Raw genomic sequence first — 19892 nt, forward strand, 5'->3', positions numbered from 1 at the left:
TAAAAAATAACAAACTTAAAAAATTATACATAAAAATTATTAAAATAACATTAAATAAATAACAATAAGTGTTTTAAATCATTCTGTCAACAAAATGCAACATATCAGCAACATAAGACTGACCCAGATGTCATTATCAAAAGTCACTGTAGATATATATAGAGCCTATTGGTCACAGGTTATTTTCAAGAATATAAACAAACTGGAAAGAAGACAGAGAATACTTGTCATCACGTCTGCTGAGCTTTGTTTTGCCTTTGGCAAGAAAGAAAGAGAGCGGAGGAGATTGCGTGACTATGAAGGAGGGAATATTCGTCCCTCGTCTGTGCTCCTGTCCCATAAAAGAATGGCCCGCTCTCTTTCTCTATCAACTCTTTCTCTCTCTGTCTTTGCCCTCTGGGCCCATGCTCTGGTTCACTGACACTGCTGCAGCCCGAGAGGGAAAAAGTCACCCACCAAAGTTCACTGAGATGAGCCTGCAGATTTGTTCCCAGAAAAAAGGTTAAACAAACACATACATGAACTAAGGGTATATGTCAATCAAAAAACCTCTCTTTAAAAACAGACGCCCCGATGACAGTCCATCCATTAGGATGATCTAAGACAATAAAGAAGTAACAGCAAGACTGGATGGCTTTTTTAGCCTGGTTGTCATGGAAACAATTGTTTTGCCCTCTTCCTTCCTGCCTTGCATTCCTCCACACAATGTGATGAAAAGTAAATTGCCTTTCGACAAAGCAGATTGGAGTGTTGTATGGAAAAGAAGAGGGTGAAGACTCGGACAGCTGAAAGATGCACGAGAGCCGAAAAAACGTGCCTGCGAAGGGCAAGTGGAGCTGGAACCGCCGTTCACTCGCTGGTCAGTTTGCATTCTCAGGACTCCATGTTACCTGATATCAGGTAGACAGATTTTATCTCTGACTCCTAGCAGCACCGACCCAGACAGCAGAGTATTTAAAGAGTAAAGAAATAACAAACACCCACTAAGATTAGATGTACGCCACTCAACAAAGCCCCAGAGCATAGATATGCTGTTGCCAACCTGATAATCCCTTAAAAGCAAAAATCCACACAGGATGTCACGATTGTAGCTTCAGTAAATGTTATCTCACCTCACCTTTTTAATTGAGCTTTACTGCATCTTTTATAACTGCCCTTGTTCAATTCGTGAATGGTGAGTGATTCGTTACCTCACGTAATGCTGTGCTTATCTTCTTCAGCTGAGAAGAAGGGCATGTTGTGCACCTATACTGTGTGTTTTGCAGTACAAACTCAAATACCCAGGTGCAGATCATAAAGCCCAGCCCTCATGTCAACATTGTACAGAGTAAATACATCATTAACGAGAGAAAAACCGGGCATGTACTCACAGTTCTTCAAGATAGGGGAAGTTCTTGAATACATATGCTGGAAGCTCAGTAATGTTGTTCATGCTTAGGTCACTGTGGAAACAAAAAAAATCAGTTAGAAAAAGAGTAAAATCTCGGAGATATATGAAACCTTTGAAATCAGAGTTTGTTAAAAACTTGCCTTGGGTCACAGGGTCACATGCAAACTTGAATAGTTTTCAAGCGGTTTCCAACAACAGATCACTTTTTTACACTTTCAATACATTTATTCTCAAAGGCATTTCATTGATGCTTCCTTGCTCAAATTTTGGTCTTAGTCTTTAACCATTTTGCTTGTCTTTGATCTAAACATCTTTTTAAATGATTTTTATTGCCTTGCCTTTTGTAACTGTGAAGCCCTCTAGTTTTGAAAAGTGTTATATTAATTAAAAAATTATATAAATCAAAAGGTTTACTTACATAAGATTTTCTCTCATTTTAATAAGAGACTCAATTATCTGAATGTCTCAAATAAATTCATCAGTGTGTGGGGTCTCATTTTATCAACTAAATTATAGCAAACATTCAATTAAGATAATAACATGATGGGGTCCGTGACTGTAATTGTAAACTACATATACAAACAACAGGGTAGCTGTGTCACACATCCCTTATGGCAGTTTTATGTCTTTTGACTGTGCCTGCATGAGTGCAACCTCAAAGACAAAAAAGCCTTGAAAAAGCCCTTCTCTTTAGCCGCAGGGATCTTCATTTTTCAAACCATCTTCAACTAAAGATAGGCATGTAGCAGCATGAAAAATATGCACACGGGAGTTGATTTGCTTCCCCACCAAAGCTAATATGAGTATATGCGTTTACATCTTCATAATGATAATTCAAAGAAAACACACTGATATGTATATGCTTACTACTGGAAATGTGTTACCTTTGGGAAAGCAGTTCAGTGTTTTCAACCGGCAATGAAATGTAAGGGACAAAATGCCATATTCAGTCTGCTGAGGAGACCTATACAGCAAACTCAGCTCTGGATCTCTAATCTTGAATGGGAATCCGCTAACCTGTTTCAAAGAATACCCGCCCCCCCCCAGACACCATATGTCAAGAGATGGGTCATATCAAGCCTGAAAAAACATCCGGGATTCACAAATGTAGCGATCCCCCTGCCCCTCTCCCTCCCTTTCACTCTCCAACTGGTCATCTTGAATTTCACTGCCAGATCTTTCTAGGACCTTGTGTGTGGGCCCCATTGAATCCTTCATGGATCATATTGCCCTTCCTCTGCAGTCCCAACTACACACACATACAAACACACACATAAAAAAAGCCTTAAAAGGCGGGCCCTGACAGAACCCTCATCATCCCTGCGATCTATGTGCCATCTCCACTTACCTGGTTATCCAATTACCATATAGACTGTGCAGCTACAACAACACTTCCATCAACATCCACCCACTCCTCATGGGTTTTTTTTTTCTTTACCCACCCTGACAACATCTCTGGTAGTGATCTGCAACCACTGTCGCAGAATCTGCCAGCACAGATTTAGTAAAATGGTTTAAAATGTGGTCAAATGAATACATTCTTGACCACATTTTAAACCATTTTACTAAATCTTCAGCAGACATTTGACTGGTCTGAACCACATACAGAGCTTGGGAGTATTGGAGGCCGGCATGACTCTATCACACTTCCTCCCTCTGTATCTGGCTGCTTTTTTCATCAAGGGTCTAGCCTGTCCTAGCTAAGACAGATTGAAGAGGACACTAAAAATGCAGCTGTGATAAATAGTGACAAGCCTAAACGCTTCTACAAACAGGTATCAGTAAATTTCTATCACATGTGTCGTTTGGCTTAGTTTTAACAAAGAGGAAGCAGACGATATGAGAAACGAAAGACATGCTTAGAGAAAAAGAAAATATGGTTGGCTAGGCAATTTATTTTTACAATGAGAATGGTTTTTATTTTAAAACATACTCATCAATTTAAAAAAAATGATCAAATTTTAAATAGTTCCTGGTTACGCTCTCTCTAGTAAAGGTGAGACGAATGTTAGGGATCAATGTATTAATTTTTCCTTGGGCCAATGACATTTTTACAATGTGTTGCAATCATCTACTGAAATTATGTGTTTTAATCAGACTAATCGGACAGTAACTAAGCTTAGAACGAATGAGATGAACGGTGCATACACCAGGCCTTATATCTGATGCAATGATTAGCTGAGCATATTCTTTCTTGTATGAGTACAGGGGTTTTAATTGGGAATATACACGGTTTATGCATCTTTCAGGTTTCTGCCCTGCTACAACACATGTATGCTCAAATTTGTGCATCTGTTGCATTTTTGGAACTTCCTTCAACTTGATATAAAAATTAACTTTTTTTTTTGTAACTGATTTAGTAAAAAGCTCCAAATTTTCCCTGGAAAATTCTCAAGATGTGCACAAAAATTTTTTTATTTGACATGATTTCAAATATAACATGCCCATTTTAATTTGCACAAAAGAGAGTGCCTGTAACAACCGTCTATAGAATTTGAACATGGAAATGAAGCACAGACCAGCGGCCAGTTGCACCACCGGTTCATAAGTTCAAAGTATGTACACAAAGTACACATTTGAAAATCACTAAATAACCATAAAATCTAAGTCTTACAAAGAGTTTAGTTGTTACTAAATATTTACACTTAATAACTACTGGGTGGAACTGTTGTGCAGCCGCTTTAACCACCTGATAAAACTTACTTGGGAAACTTTTTGAAAGAATTTGTAAGAGCTCAATAGGTTTCATAATTAAGAAAAAAAACATAAGTTACCCAGACTCCAGACCAAACCAAACATCAGGCAAAGACTTTGAGGTCATAAGCCAAGATTCCAAAAGCTACTGTAACATAACTAGAGAGTTCATTGGTTCCTATGGGAGGTTTCACCGGAAAGAAAACAATCAGCAAAGCACTTCACAAATCAAGCCTGTAAAGCAAAGTGGCCAAAACAAACGCACTCTTGGAAAAAAGGCACATGTTTTGAACGAAGATCCTGTGATCTGATAAAACTAAAATCCAACTTTTCAGCTGTAATGCAAAGTATAATGCCTAGTGAAAAGCAGACACAACTACTGTAATTATCCATCTAAAACCATTCCACACCACACAGTGACACTATATTATAAAAATGTTCAAGAAGAACAAGATTTATTTTCACTTTAACATTAAACAATTATTTTCTTTGGACTTGTGTAAATAAAAAGCCTATTGTATATATTATTATGTGATTAAGTGCCATAAAACAGCAAAAGTTAAGTATTATATTGAGTATTATATTTAAACCAAAAAAAAAAAAAAATCAACTAAGGGCATCTGTATCACCTGACAAATTTGAAAATTACTTCCCATCTGAAGCCCCAAACAAAATACTCCAGTGCTTGTTTTTAATTCAGAATTGTGCTGACTTTGATTAACTAAACTGTATTTTCTTATAGTGTACAACATGATACTAGAAAACATTAGCCCTGTCAAAGTTGGCCAAAAATTATGCTGATTATTACTTCTAAAAAAAAAAAAAAAACACATGGGTTCCAACCATTTAAATATTGTTTGTGTGTGAATTATGTCCATAACAGGGCAAACCAATAAAATGAAAGCATAACTATATGGATGCATATTTTTGAGATGTGCCCTCAGGTTGCTATTGCTGAAATGGTATGCTAACTGTAGTTTACATAGCTTGCATACAACCTTATCTCAAGGTTCCACAATTTTGCCATCTACCAACCAAAATCCAAAAGGATTTCCAAAACGTGGCTTTTTAGATGACTTGGAGTGCAAATCACTCTCTCCGCAGCCAAGTTGGGTTGTGAACTCATTGCAATCAATACCACACGGTCGTTGTTGAATTATTCGCTCAATTCAGCTTGACCTACGTTTCATTTTCCACCAGCAGAAGTGACGTTGTGTGACTCCTGTCAGTCATGCAGTGCATTCAGTGCAGCGGCCCAGACCCACACGATAACTCGCAAAGCAGCCTTGGTGGCGCTGCTATTTTTTTCCATAGTTGAATATTAATTTTCACAATCAAATGACTTTTTTGTTGTTGATTTTTTTTCCCCCAATTTGATTAATAATCAAATTTAGAATATTCGTTGACAGGTCTGGTTTAGATGAAGAAGACAACCTTATTTAATGTAAAATCCATGTGTTATAATAAGTTGTACACTAAAACACATGCAATAGCACATCCATTGCATTAGTCACTTAAACACATGGCTAGGTCTGTTTCACCAAAGTTAAGTGATTATGTAGCATAAAGCAGATCACATGTTGCCATGGTTACCTGCAGTTTAACAGACCATACACACTGATGGTGGTTAAACTGTTGACCAGAACAATGTTTTACTTGTCCTGTTATACGATTTTAATTGACCCCAGCTAGCCAATCAGAAAAGAGTAATATAGATTGTGGTTACAGAAAAAAAACATAACTTTACAAGTTACATATAAATGTATGAATAGATAACTAATTTCCACAGGAAATTTTGGGGAAAAAAAAATACACGACAGCACCTTCCCTCATGGAGACAGACAATCTGTCACATGTTCTCCATTAATGTTTCTGTCTGCTGATCACTTGGTCAGTCAGATGGATCAAGTTTTTTCATTTGGTCAGATGTGAGGAGCAGCTCCACAGTATGCTCACTGGGAATTTAAACACTGTTTTTATTTCCCTGTTACTCATCCTCTCATTAAGCAATGCCTCTGTGAGAGTCACTATTATGTTTAAAAAAAAAAAAAAAAAGAAGGAATGGGTAAGTTTTGGAAAAAATGGTAGTAGTTTGGGATTTTTCACAGCTAAAACAATTATGCGATTAATAAATCAGTCAATCGACAGAAAATTAATCGGGAACTAATTTGAGAATCTATTAATCATTTTGTTTTTTGTTTTTTTTTAAGACCAAATTCTTTGCTTCTGTTTGCAGCTTCACTAATGTAAGAAACTGTTGACTTTCTCTGTTTTATATTGTTGTAAATTGAATATCTTTTGGTTTAAGACTGTTGGTCAGACAAAACAAACCACTTTACACTCCGGGAGGCCGAGATGGACATTTTTCACTATTTTCTAATGTTTTATAGATTAACAATGTGCAAACACAAAATATGTCTTCATTCAGCAAGAGAAATGAACATTCTCTTCCGATGATCCTGATGTCCCTTGTTACATAGACTACTTTTTCGTTGATCCATTTTACACTAGACTTTTCAGCTGTTTTTCTGAGTTGACTGTATGATGGAACAGGCGCTTCCACTAATACAACTGCCTATACTGGCCTGCTATATACCTGCAACCTGAAATGTCTTTTTGACTTTAGGTCTATTTTTTTCACAAGTACATCATTGTCCAACTCTATCTCCTATAAAATATGTTTCTATACACATCTAATTTGCAAGAGCAAGTATGTTTTGAAAGAAAAGTAATGCCAACCCGATTACGTTTTCTATTCACTCAAGGAAATGTTGTTGAATAACGTATTTGGCAAGTCGCAGAAATGCTGATACTGCTGAACGTATCCATAAAATGTTCGCTGTCAAAGTATTTCATTTGGTTTCCACCAGCTGCCTCAGAGCACAGAGGAATGCTGCAGGTGAATGGTTCCAGTGTACACTAGCAGCTGCTGCTGTTGTTGCTGCTGCTGCTGCTGCTGCCGCTGCTGCTGCTGCTGCTGCTGCTGCTGCTGCTCTGCTTTTACTGTACATCAAATGGTGACAAAGCGTTAAGGGAGACTTCTAAAAATTCTATTAGAAAGGTCAAATATCTTAATATTGAATCTGTACTAATAAAGAAACAACGCTGCAGGTAACAAATTTATAATTCATAGATATTGTCTTTCAAAACTGAAATTATAGCTAATTATTTCCCTGTTTTCTAAAAGGCTTCTAAACACACTATGATTCCTCGTTGAATTTTATCATTTAGTGCTAAAAGTAACACAAAGAAAGGACCTTAATAAAAGCAGTTGTTTAAACTGCAACTACACTGAAGATTCTTATACAGAATCTATAGAGTATAGAGTATAAGAGTATTAGTTATATTTTCATACAACATTTTTAATAGCACTAGCAATGATTTTGCATATTCATAGCAAGATTTACATATCTTGGAATGCAAATTACAAGTTGACTTCCTTTACGTTTTTCTTTTCACTTTATCTCTTTCTTGAACAAGTGAAACCTGATTTCCAGAGGTGGAAGAGCTTACCCTTCTCTCCCCCTTATTAAGCCAATGAAGCATTTTTGGAAAGTAAACTGCACGGCAATGATCAGGACTTTACCAGACTCTTTTATTTGAAGCTAAACGTTCTATCACGTTTGAGAAAGTGTGTGTCTTGAAAATCTGGCTTAACACAGTATTTTTCCGCTTTTTGTGACCAGGTACTAATTCACTAATTGACAACTAACCTTATTTCTACGACACACAAGACAACTGTGTCACCCCTCACAAATAATGTATCACGCCATTAGGCAACTGGTGCAATGCATCAAAATTTTCTGAAAATATACAATCATGGATGTTCAAGATAGTATGTGTAACATACAATTAAATTAATGCTGCAGCACACTCCTAGAACTTTCAGCACACCACAGAAAATACAAGAACAATGCAATGACGAGCATTACGCCGCACAGTTTTGTCAAAATCTAAATCAACATTGTCAAATATAGTGTTCTATGCTTAGACAGTTAATATTTACATAGTAAATGTACATGATTTGCTACAGAGGAAATTTAAAAGCTAACCCATCTGTATCACATTACACTTATAAAAGAAACAAATGGGAGTTTCAGCACAGTTATTTTATGGATGAATGGTGGGATGCAAAATTTGCAGCTTCCTTCTGCTCCAGTCTAGGGCTACAACACTTTGAGTTCTTCAGAGTCCAACTGAATAAATGTCAACTACCTAAGGAAATCTAGAATTTCTGTCACAAGTCCTTGATGTGGTGGCCATATGACAAATATTGTATATAAAGAATATCTGCCATGTTTCAAACTAACTTCTGAGCATTTGCCCATCATTCTTTAAAACTCTCACATCCTCTTCCTAGGTCCTTTGACCTAAACATTGTCCTTAAACCATTTAGGTCAAAAACCTAAAACCTTTCATTTCTACAAAAGCCAGCTTCTGGTAATATTTCATTTTTGAATACTGGGCACAAGATTCAGAAAACCATTAGTTAGAAACTATTTGATGGGGGGTTGGGAATAGGTGTATAAGTGGAGGACAGAGTTGGGGACTCAGAGAGGGGGAGAGAGCGTTAATATTCTCCCATCCACAAGTCATCCAGTTTGAGAGTGGGAACCACTGACTGGGTCCTTTCACCTCTGCTGACCAAGAACAAAAGTATCATTCAGTTAAAAATGGATTGAGGGCACCATTGCTGAAGCCGGTTAGCTCCACCAGCAGAGTGTAAGACCCCTTACGCCTCCCCTCAGTTTTCCTTAAGTCTCAACCTTGTTCACACTATGAAAGGGCCTAACTCAAGTGAGATGTAAGCTGTAATAACTCCCTATTGCTCCCTTAAAATGCAAGAGAGTTCATGCAGACACTGTGCCAAAAATGAAACCTGCGCTGAGACTCAGTGGCAGGTAAACTACATACCTTCAAAAGGAGTGTTTGCTTTGTAACTGGCTGAGGGGCCTCCTCTTTTCTCTCATCTGCTTTTCTGTGACAGGGCTGTTTCCATTACAGATGCCAGAACTCGAGCCCCTGTGGGCTGTAGGTAAGAGTCCACTCCAACACTGTCATATGATTTATTGTAGAATGTATCGTTTTCCATTACCATAAAGTTTTTTCTAAAGTAAAAGGTACAAGTATACACAACATTTGAATAAGTAGCCTAAATTACTCATCCTTGTAATAAGGAATTTTCCTGACCTTTGGACATTGTTACGCTTACAAAACACTACCTTGAATCTGTCTGTTTCTGCTATTATGTGTGTATATTTTTGCATGTTTGAATCTTTAAATTTACACACATTGCTCCCTGTTGTTGGCACTGACTAAACTACATTTTTCTCAGTGTCTCTATGCCACCGTACTGATTCTATAGACATGATAACTGCAAACAAATTTGTACAAGTTCATATGAGATAATGTGATGACAAAACAGTCATATATGAGACCTCCCTTACACATGAGCAGGCCATTGTGGGTGCATTAGCCACGAGAGAAGGAGCCCTTGCAGCTGCAATGTCTCTCACTAATCCATCATGATCCCGTAACCCCAGTGCTTCACATACAAAAGACGGAGGGAGTGGGAGAGGACAACTAAAGTTCAAGAGACCAGGAGAACAAATGAGAGTAGGACAGAGAGAGGGACAAACAACCTTTCACATACTTTTAAGAGTTTGAAGTGAATATATTAGGCACTTCACTGTTCAAAACCTGTCATTTAGATAAGCATGTGCAGAGCAGACTGTAAAACAAGATGATCTTGAAAACAACATATTGTTTTCCATTTTGGCATAAAATAGGCCAGCAGAGTGGCGGTAAGGGGTATGATATCATTTTGTTAGAAACATTGTTTCATGTTGAGATGTCAGACTGTCCATAATGCATTGGAGCATTTTTTTCCCCAGAGGAAAAAGTATGCTGAGAGTTTCAGCTGTAAGCATTGTGACATGTCTTGACAGCCTGGTATATGAATCCACTCCCTCTGTTTACTTTACCTAATACTCTCTTAACATTGGTGATTTCAAGTGGCAAAATATTGGTTCTGGTGTAGCAAGACTTGGGCCACCATTCTTAAAAGGTGGCCCAACAGCACAGAGGTTTCCACAAACAAGCATAAGCCTTTACACTTTAAGGCAAGGTGAAAGTGAAATATAGGTTATCTTCTTAACCAAATAACACACTCTAAATAGATGAGTGCATGTGTAAACTTAAAGTTATAATTGCTTCTATTTGTTATTCGAGGGAGCACAGCAATTACAAAAAGCCACAATAAATTGCTGTTTTCAGTGCCATTGCAGAGGTGGTTACTTTAGTTTATGATTAACCCAGTGGCTGTGAAACAAACTGAGGAGTTTCTACATGGGGCAATCATCAACTGTATCTGCTCCACTCCGTAAAGATCTAATCTGCCTGGTGTCCATTTGCTCCACTTTTTAGTCAGACTTGTTGTGTGAATGACAATTCTTAAGTTGAATGACACACAAGTTTGACTCCTAATTATTTTACATACTTAGAGCACTGGCAACAAGGCACTGCTGGCTACAAGCCATGCAGCATAACTCACCCAAATCTAGCCCCATTTATGAGCACAGCACTCCCAACATTACTCCATGATTCAGTCATATAGCATTTCCTATCCAAACCGTACGAGAAAATTAAAAATGTTATGTTCTCACCTGTTACCCAGCACCAGATTGTCTTTAAAAAGTGTTTTGTTTTGTCTTTTTAATCCCAGAGACATCTTCTGTTTGCCCGAAAAATAAAATGTTTGTCAGGGGCCTAACTGATGTTTAAACCCAATATTTCCTGGTTTTAAATCCAATATGAGCTGGTTTGACAGCAAATATTTCACCATTCCTGGCAAAAAGTAGACATCTTTGAGATCTGAAAAATACCGTTGAAAAACACAAAATGCTGCTGAATGAGATGTAAAAAAAATAATGGATTGAGGGAGCGTATGGAGTGCTGAGGTCACAAATAGGGCCAAACCAAATCATGCTGATCATAGAGAGAAAATAACCTCATCTGTATGTCTAGAGCTGAAACGATTTGTCAATTAACAGAAAGTTAATCTGCAACAATTCTGATAATTGATTCATCATTTAGTCTTTATTCAAGCAAAAATGGCCAACATTCACTGGTTCCAGACTCTCAAATTTGAGGTTTGGCTGCTTGTCTAAGTTTTATATAATTGTAAATTGAATATGTTTTTAAATTTGGACTTCTGGTTGGAGAAAACAAGCAATTTGTAGACATCATGTTGCCTCTGGAAACTTGTGAGTGCCATTTTTGACCATTTTGACATTTTACGGAGTGAATGCAGCAACTGAGCATTATTCTTATTATCGATTAATCTGCCGATTATCAAAAATTGTCAAAAAGTAGTGAAAATATTCATTTCCCTACCCAGAGTCCAAGATGGAATATTCAAATTGCCTACTTATCTGTGCAGCTGCTCGAATATGAGAATTTAACGCTTTTCTGTGTCATTCATCATACTAAAATGAATATTTTTGTGTTTTGGACTGTTGATCGGACAAAAAACAAAAACAAGACATTTGGATTTGTCACCTAGGCCTCAAGGATATTATAATGGGCATTTTTCACTATTTTCTGACCTTTTCTAGATGACATGATTAATCTAGAAAATGGTCAGAATATCGATCAATAATGAAAATAATCATTAGTTGTAGCCCTAGATGGACTGATTAAAAGTAACTCCAAAAAGTAACTGATAATGTATTAGTTGCAGCCCTACATATGTCTATTACAAGGAGTAAAAACTGTTATCTGGTTTAATATTGTTTCTGATAGGAATGTATCTTTTAAAAGCTTTACTGGAAAAGTTGGTAACAAGCAATGAAGTTTTAACTGTGTGTAGTTAACCTGAACTGTGTGAGGACCTTGATCGTTATGACACATAAAATAATGACTCAGGTTACAAGCCCTTACTAACCATGAGACTCCTACTAACATCTTCACTGGAGTATTTCCTCTGGTGAGCCATTTGTGGAAAGTTTACCCAGTGATGTTCACCGTCCATCATTCACTTGCTATGCAAATACAACAACATCCTATACATGCGCAGGCCTTTACGGCGAGGCGTGTATAAGTGCACGGACATGATTTAAGTTTGTACTTCACTGTGGATGTGGGTTAGCACTTACAGGTAGTAGGTGAAAGCACTGAGCCCGGTCGGGACGGTGGTCAGTCCTCTCCCGGAGCAGTCTGCACCTCCATCTTCATCGCAGCTGCATGAGGGCGAACAAACGGCCGTCGACTGCCCTTGACCGGTGGCACCAGGACGAAGGAAACACCACAAACATATCCAAAACAAATCCACACGCATTTTCTCCCTCGTCGGTTCAGGTGAAAGTGACACAAAAAGGCGGGCAGGGGAGGCTTTGTTTGTGGTTTAATCTATTCCGGACGTCGACTTCTCATGTGGTTTGGTCGGTTGAGGCATGAAGAGATGAAGCCGAGCCGACGCTTTTCAAAACAAAATATAACGTTCAAACACTTCATACATTAACGAGCCCGACCAAAAATATCCACGTTAACGGCTAGTTCGTGTTAAAAAACAAACGCTGTCTTCGAAGACGAGCGATTTACCTTGCAGTGAAACATTTCTCAACCCCCTGGGTGTCGTATTAGTCCATGAAAATAAAGTAGCAGCGCTGGCGACAGGAGCGGTAGCCTACCTTGCGTTTTTTGCGTTTTCGTTGTCCCATTAAATAACCCCCCTCCCCAGAAAAAAAAAAAACGAGCGGTGCCTGTTAACGCGTCGCCAAGGGGCTGATCCGGTGACAGTGAAATCTTCGGTTAAACATGCCGGACAATCATTTGCTGTCCCGGTTTGTTTCCTTGCAGGAGATCACCGTCAGATTTCAGCCATTCCTCACGTTCCCCTCCTCTGCTCCTGACATCAACAGCATGCTTGTAGCTCGGCAGGCACCCTACCGGACAACCTGCAGCACTGGGCCCGGCCTGTGCAACACTGAAACCTGCACCACAACGTCAGTCTGTCAACCGCTGCACACGCACCACCGACGAGCCACGAAAACAAAACAAAACAAAAAAGGTCAGGTGAAAGTGTGCCGGCGCCGGAGCAAGTATTCAGATCCCTTACCTAAGTAAGAGTACTAGTGCCACACTGTAAACATACCCCCTTGCGAGCATGGACGGGCCTACAGGCCTAGGTGCCCATAGGATCAGGGGGGCCCCCCTGGGCTTCACCTACACAATGTCACTGAAAGAAACACAAACCAACTTCAGAGATACAAAAAAAAAACAAAAAAAAACTTTGGCTACATAGCCAATGTTAGCTTTAGCAGCTGTTTACCTACCAAGAGCTTCAGCCATTGTTACGTTTAAAAGAAAAAAAAGTTATATCACACCCTCTGGGCAGCGCTACTTCTTCATCCTCTCATGTTGGACTGAGGGCAGGCTGGGTGCTACAGGGCCTCACTCTCGCAAACCGGTACCAGGAGATGGGACAGGCCGGGGCTAGCTGGTTAGCATGCTAACTTCAGTAGAAGAAAAGAAGTGATAGAAATAGAAGCAAAACAAGAGTCAACATTGGCGTTGCTTTCCACTGTTTGAGACAGCTCCTGGTGAGTAAAGGAATGAAGTTTGATGTTGAATTTGCAACGTTTCTTCTAGGCTGGTGGGTAAACAGCTAATCCTATCTTTGGCTATGTAGCAATAGCAAAAACCTACATATAGCACCTTTAAAAGGGCTGTCCCAGTCTACCTGAAATCCCCAGTCCCACTTTATCTAGCACTGTCAAGACGACTGGGATGGTGCTTTAAATCTAATTTTCTTAAAATCTGTTTTGACTACATACAATGTTTTGGAATATTTTAAGACATTAACAGTAACAGGATACTTTAAATGTAGAATTTAGCATATTGTTTCATCATTGGTTAAAAATTGTCTTAAAATAGCCTGATAGTGCTCTTTTGAACTGATACAATATACTGATACAGCTGATTGCTGGGTGAGGCTGGCATTAAAACAGTTTTAAAGGTGACCCCATGATAACAACTGTGACATTTCACCAACCATACCTCTGTTCATTGTCCCATGGATATTCAGCTAGAACAAGAACAGCTGCTTTGATTGGCTGTCAAAATTCACACAGTAAACCAACCAGAAGGTTAAGTGTCACTCTCAACCTGAACCCACCCTACTGCATTAAAATCTTTACTCAGGTAAATCAGGAAAATGTACTTAAAGTATCAAAAGGAAACCTGATAGTCCAAACCACAAAATTATATAAAAAATAAAAGAAAATGATCAAAGTAGTTATAAGGAAACAAAGAAATATTTGGTATTTTTGCTTGAAATATGACTTCAACAACTATCAAAATAGATGGCATTCATTTTCTGTCAGTCAGCTAATTTCAGTTTCAGTGTCTACTTGTATATATTGTTAGGTAAAGTAATTAATTTATAACAAAGCATCATATTTTGTAAGCTCTTCATATATTTTGCATGTAAAAATTTTAATTTGTAAAATAACTAGTTACTAAAGCTATCACATAAATAAAAAAGTGTAAAAAGTAAAATATTTACATAGTATTTAAGTTCAGTAATATTAATCAGTGAAAGAGATATTCAGATTCTTTATGTAAAATAACAAAAAATAGTCAATTACAACTTGATGTTGTGCATTAAGAATTATATTAGTATAGTATTAGGAGCAAAATGTACCTAAGTTTCAGAAATAAAAAGTACAGTATTAAATTATTTATATGTTAACATATAATGAGCGGTTTTTGAGTTTTAGCATTAATAGCATACATTAAAAATTTAATGTAAGTAAAATAAGAGTATAAGCAGCAAATGTACTAAACTTTCAAAGTTAAAAGTACAGAGAGTTAAACTTTTGATAAGGTTACACAATAGTCAGCATTTAGCTGGTCCATACTGCCTTGTCTGACTCCTTTATTTACTCTGGTAGCTTAAAATACAGCAATGCAAAGGTAATTATGTTATCATATGTTTATTATGTAAAGTCTCTAAATGGGAAGTTAATGGACTGGACCTATATAGCACTTTTCTAGTCTTATTGACAACTCAAAGCGCTCTACACTACTGCCTACTACATTCACCCATTCACAAAGATTCATACAGCGCTTTTCTATATACACACACATTCACACACCAATGGTTTTTGAATTTGGGGTTCAGTATCTTGCCCAAGACATGCGAACTGGAGGAGCTGGCGATCGAACCAATGACCTTCTTGTCGGTGGATGGCCCACTTAACCCCTAAGCCACAGCCACCTCCTAAGTAACAGGTGATACAATACAAATGGAATGAATGAAAAGTGCAGTACCACTAACTGGACCCTATTTGTTTCCTGTATGGAAAAAAAGTATAACGTTTCAGTTTTAGTTTTTTTAGTTTTGCTTATAGTACGTTAAACTTCCAACACTACCTTTAAATACCAGTAGTCTTCCTCCCTAATCTGATGTGGTGGATAATTGACTGGGTGGATATTTGACAAAGGAGATTCACCATGTACAGTAGAGTTCAATGAAGATCACATTAATTATGCACAGATCATCTCGGTATCTGGACATGCCGTATCAGTGGGGATATCCAGAAATAACAAAATACTACTAATTAAATCTACTGTATATAATAAAATATTTAATCATACAAATTACTAGCAATCACTAGTGCCAAATATACATGAGTTAAAATGTGTTTTTGCCATAATTATATTAGAAGAGTGCACATTCCTTTCTAAACCTCTGAAAGGTGATAAAGGTAAAAGGTACACTAGTGGAAGAATGCAGGGACTAACAGTAGACCCCCTGCCTCAAGGGGGACTGCATATTGTTGTTTTTAGGGTTACCTATTACTTCCTTGTCTGTTTAACCCACAACACACAGGAAAGCACAATAATGAAGAGCTGAATGGGTCAACGACCACCAACTGTTCAGATGACTGTGGCAGGTCTAAGCTCTTCCCAGGTGTGTTTTGTGTTGTGTGTTTGTCCATTGAAATAGATGTGAATTTAACATAAGCTTGTGGTAAAGAACTAACTTGACCTATTGAATGTGGGTAACCAGGATTTCTACATTGTGAGCTATCACGTTTACTGTTTTGACAAAGTATGCATGGGTCACCTTTAGTTTGTGATTTACAGTTTCTGTTATATTTGAATGGATACATGCTGTATATCCAGGTATGCCGCATTTAAAACAACAAAGTAATAATAAGCCATCACTGTTACATAAATTTGTGCCAATACACACCTACATCTGCACCGTCCAACATATACAGTTACATTGTAAAGAACATGAATATTATTTAACATTATTTTGTTAGCCTGAAACGACAAAAACTAAATGGATGTGAAGATCTTTCACATTTTTGATGGCTACAGCTGATGACCTTTCAAATCGACTTGTGGACAACAGAAAGCTTCATATGTAGAATTTCAGTGATCCCAGGCAGGGTTGGCAGCCCATGAGGTCTCAGATTGATGTCTGACAAACAGTTTGATGTCTTAATGTTGCTATTAAAGAATGAATTAATCTTTTAAGACTTAAATTCATACTGTATGTGAGTATTTTACATCGGCAGTTACATGTTGGGGGGTAATATTCAGCCGTTTTTCTTTAACATTTCAGACAGAACATCTATATTGTACATCGCTTCAATATGATATGTCAATATGCAGGCATGGTCTTGCTAAGGCATGGTCTTGAATATGCTAAACAGATGTTAACTGTTTGTTGACATGCTGTCGATTTCTAGAGACGTCATCAGCAGCTTCTCAGTGCTTCTCTCCTGTACCTTTGTATAAATGTTTTCTCTTTTTGTGTCAGTAAACTTCTTTTTTTTTTGCTAAACTTTAAATAGCGAGCACATTACATTAGATACACCCTTGTAGATATATTTGAAAAGACTGTGATTATGGTAAAGTGTTTACTTTATGATAAAACGGAACACGAAACCAAAAAATCAGAGGAGAAGGCAAACACTTATACTTTATGTCTACCCACCACCTAGACCTCTACATTCATGATATGTCATGAACATCACAATAATTTATTTTCTCTTACCTAATTTCTACTATTGACCTTGCTCCTGCCTCCACATCTTTTTTCCCACATATATTTCCAGAATGAGTAAACCACTCTTCTTTGCACACCACTTACGAATTCACTCTTACAGCACCTGACACTCAGAGCATCTCCACCCTTCACATTATGGGATAATCACTGGTGCATGGGGGAAAGGGCAGTCAACCAAATGAGGGACAAGGTGCACAGGGTGTGGTGACTATGTTTGGTATTCTTGGAGCTAGAGGCTTATGACGCACCTGCATCACATATAGACACTGGGACTGGATTACAAGCAATATGTTATCAGTGGAGTGGCATCTCCCAAGAATGAACAAATTTCTGAAAATATTAAGATAATTCAATTAGATATTTTCTTTTTCAACCCATCCATACTGTAAACATTTTTTTTTTTAACATAAATACACTGTCAATTAAAGTTCCCTGTCTCCTCCTGAAGCTAAGGCAGAGGGCATCTGGACATCTGTACCGGACCCACAAAGATGAGGTTCATGTCATCACTCTTGTGAGAATAGCAAGTAATACCTTTAGGTGACAGTAATGACGTGTTGCCTTAATAAATTAAGTCAGGTTTCTACACTAAAACCTGCCTTTTTGGGGGGGGGGGGTAGAGTAGTGCTAAAATGGGCGAGGTATTTGCTTTTGGCAAAAAAACAGAATATCAAAAAGATTTTTTCTTAAAGGTCAGCAATTATTTCATGTATAAGCATAGTAATTGTGGGACAAGTTATCACATTTGTGATCTAACTGAGTGAGACATGTGGCGCAAAGTCAAAGCACAATGAATCATCCACTGGACTGAATCTGTGGAAAACCTTGAGTCCAGGTAGTGCAGCCTGGAGTACATTGTGCCATGTGCTGTAAATGAATAAAACAAACTTTCCATTTTGCTTTAGTTCACTAAAACATCCAAAAGGATCAGCAGTAAATTCTGGCATTGTTATTAGATTATTACTATGACTAAAACATTCCATGTGTATTGACATGGATGGAAACATGCACTGAGGGGCAGTGTTTCCTGAAATAATCTCACTGAATACCAGTAGTAACCTCGTGTATTCATTTATCCATTTATTTCATTTTTTCTGAAAGAGCTTATTTAGAGGTGAACGTAAAGTACAGACATGAAATGTAAATCAAATACAAAAAACAATGTGAGATTGCATCTACAACTTAGTACGGTAAAGGATGATAGTATTACATAAGTATTTTCTCGAATTCGTCCACTTAGCCTGTTTAAATACGTACACACACTGGTATGCTTCCACTCAATAAAACTGCATGATCTGGGTTAGGTCACTGGTGATTAGGGGTCAGGTATTTTGGCTGAATATCAGAATGTATTCTTTCAATTCAAGAATTATTCTTTCTCAACTACACAACATTGTTTAAACAATAAAAATTGCAAAGCATAGTATTCTCACTCTGAGACATACATGTGAAAGGTATACGGTGTGTGTGTGAGGATGAAATCAAAGCAAACCTAGTTCTTTTCAAAGTTTGTCTTGATCTTTAAAGCCAGTATGCCAACAAGCGCTAATTAAGTACACACTGTATAATTTCATGTTATTATGTTGGTGCTATTTCAGCAAAAGCACACAGAAGTGAACATTATTATTTAAAATAGGTTCTTTCTTAACACTGTTGTGGGTGTAGCTGAATTCTTATGAAGAGAAACACTACCCCACAGTGGTTAGATTTTCTCAGTGCTCCAAACTATTTTACTTTCACACTCAGTTGTCATGAATTTGTGCTCCCCATGAGTATTACACTGTACTGAAACAGAAACTGTGCATATGTTGCATTCAGTGAAAAGAAAACAGTAAATTGATGTACTTTATATGACAGAAGATTAAGGAACAGTATGGATGAATTCAAATGTGACACCAGAGTTAAATGTTTGTACCATGTGTAACAAATGTCATCTCTGTTTTCAGAAGGGCTTGTATCTGTCTCCAGAAAAAGACATGATTAGCCAATAAACTGCAGTTTAAAGATTAAGATTTTAGTACAAAAACTGTAATCATGTTATAAATATGATAAATTGTTATGAGTTTAAACTACCTAGCAGGATATTAGCTCCACCTCGACAAAACATTTTGATCTTAAAGCTGCTTTAACAAATATTTTTGTATTAATAATAAGTCAGATGACAGTGAAAGTAGTTTCTGATAGTGACGAACCCACAGAGAAGTATCACCCAACTCTGCAGTTCCCCTCAGTTCTACAGAGCTTTAAAGCATCTTTGGACTGATTGTTTGGCTCTCGTCAGCATCATTTTTGGCCGCAGAAGGCAGCAGACACAGCTAACAACTAGCTGGTGAACACAGTGCATCATTTAGCAGCTAAAGAATCAGATATTTCTTTCAAGAGTTGGTGGAGACAAAAACAGAGCTAAAAGGAGAGTGGATATTGAACTATTGAGATTGTTAAATACTCACCTCAAATACGACTCCAAATGAAAGTTAATGTTGCTCTGCTTGTACTGGATGTGTAAAGAGTTTTCTAACATTCACCATATCAGCCTTACAAGGTGTTGATATGTTCGTGATGTGTTTACAACCTGTTGTGCAACCCCCTAGTGGCCAAAAAAAATAAGTTTAAGGCATGTTCATGTTTCACAAGAAGAAGTGAGAGATGTGTCTGGAGTAACAAGTCCTCCAACCTGAACGACCATATAGGTTGATTGCCCCTACCCTCTGATATGAACGA

At 37.7% G+C, this 19892-nt stretch overlaps 1 protein-coding gene across 1 annotated transcript in view; it reads right to left on the reverse strand.

Moving 5' to 3' along the window:
* Nucleotides 1-13209, reverse strand: part of lgr4 (leucine-rich repeat containing G protein-coupled receptor 4) — a 32871-nt gene extending 19662 nt beyond the window's left edge. Inside the window, exons 1-3 of the mRNA XM_040120383.1 lie at nt 12686-13209; nt 12241-12562; nt 1371-1442 (exon numbers count right to left, since the gene is read on the reverse strand). Of these exons, the coding sequence (XP_039976317.1) occupies nt 1371-1442; nt 12241-12422 (254 nt within the window). The 5' untranslated portion in view covers nt 12423-12562; nt 12686-13209. The remainder of the gene's footprint in view (nt 1-1370; nt 1443-12240; nt 12563-12685) is intronic.
* Between the last annotated feature and the right edge of the window lie 6683 nt (nt 13210-19892).

Source organism: Xiphias gladius, chromosome 1 (assembly GCF_016859285.1).
Source record: "Xiphias gladius isolate SHS-SW01 ecotype Sanya breed wild chromosome 1, ASM1685928v1, whole genome shotgun sequence".
Lineage (NCBI taxonomy): Eukaryota > Metazoa > Chordata > Actinopteri > Istiophoriformes > Xiphiidae > Xiphias > Xiphias gladius.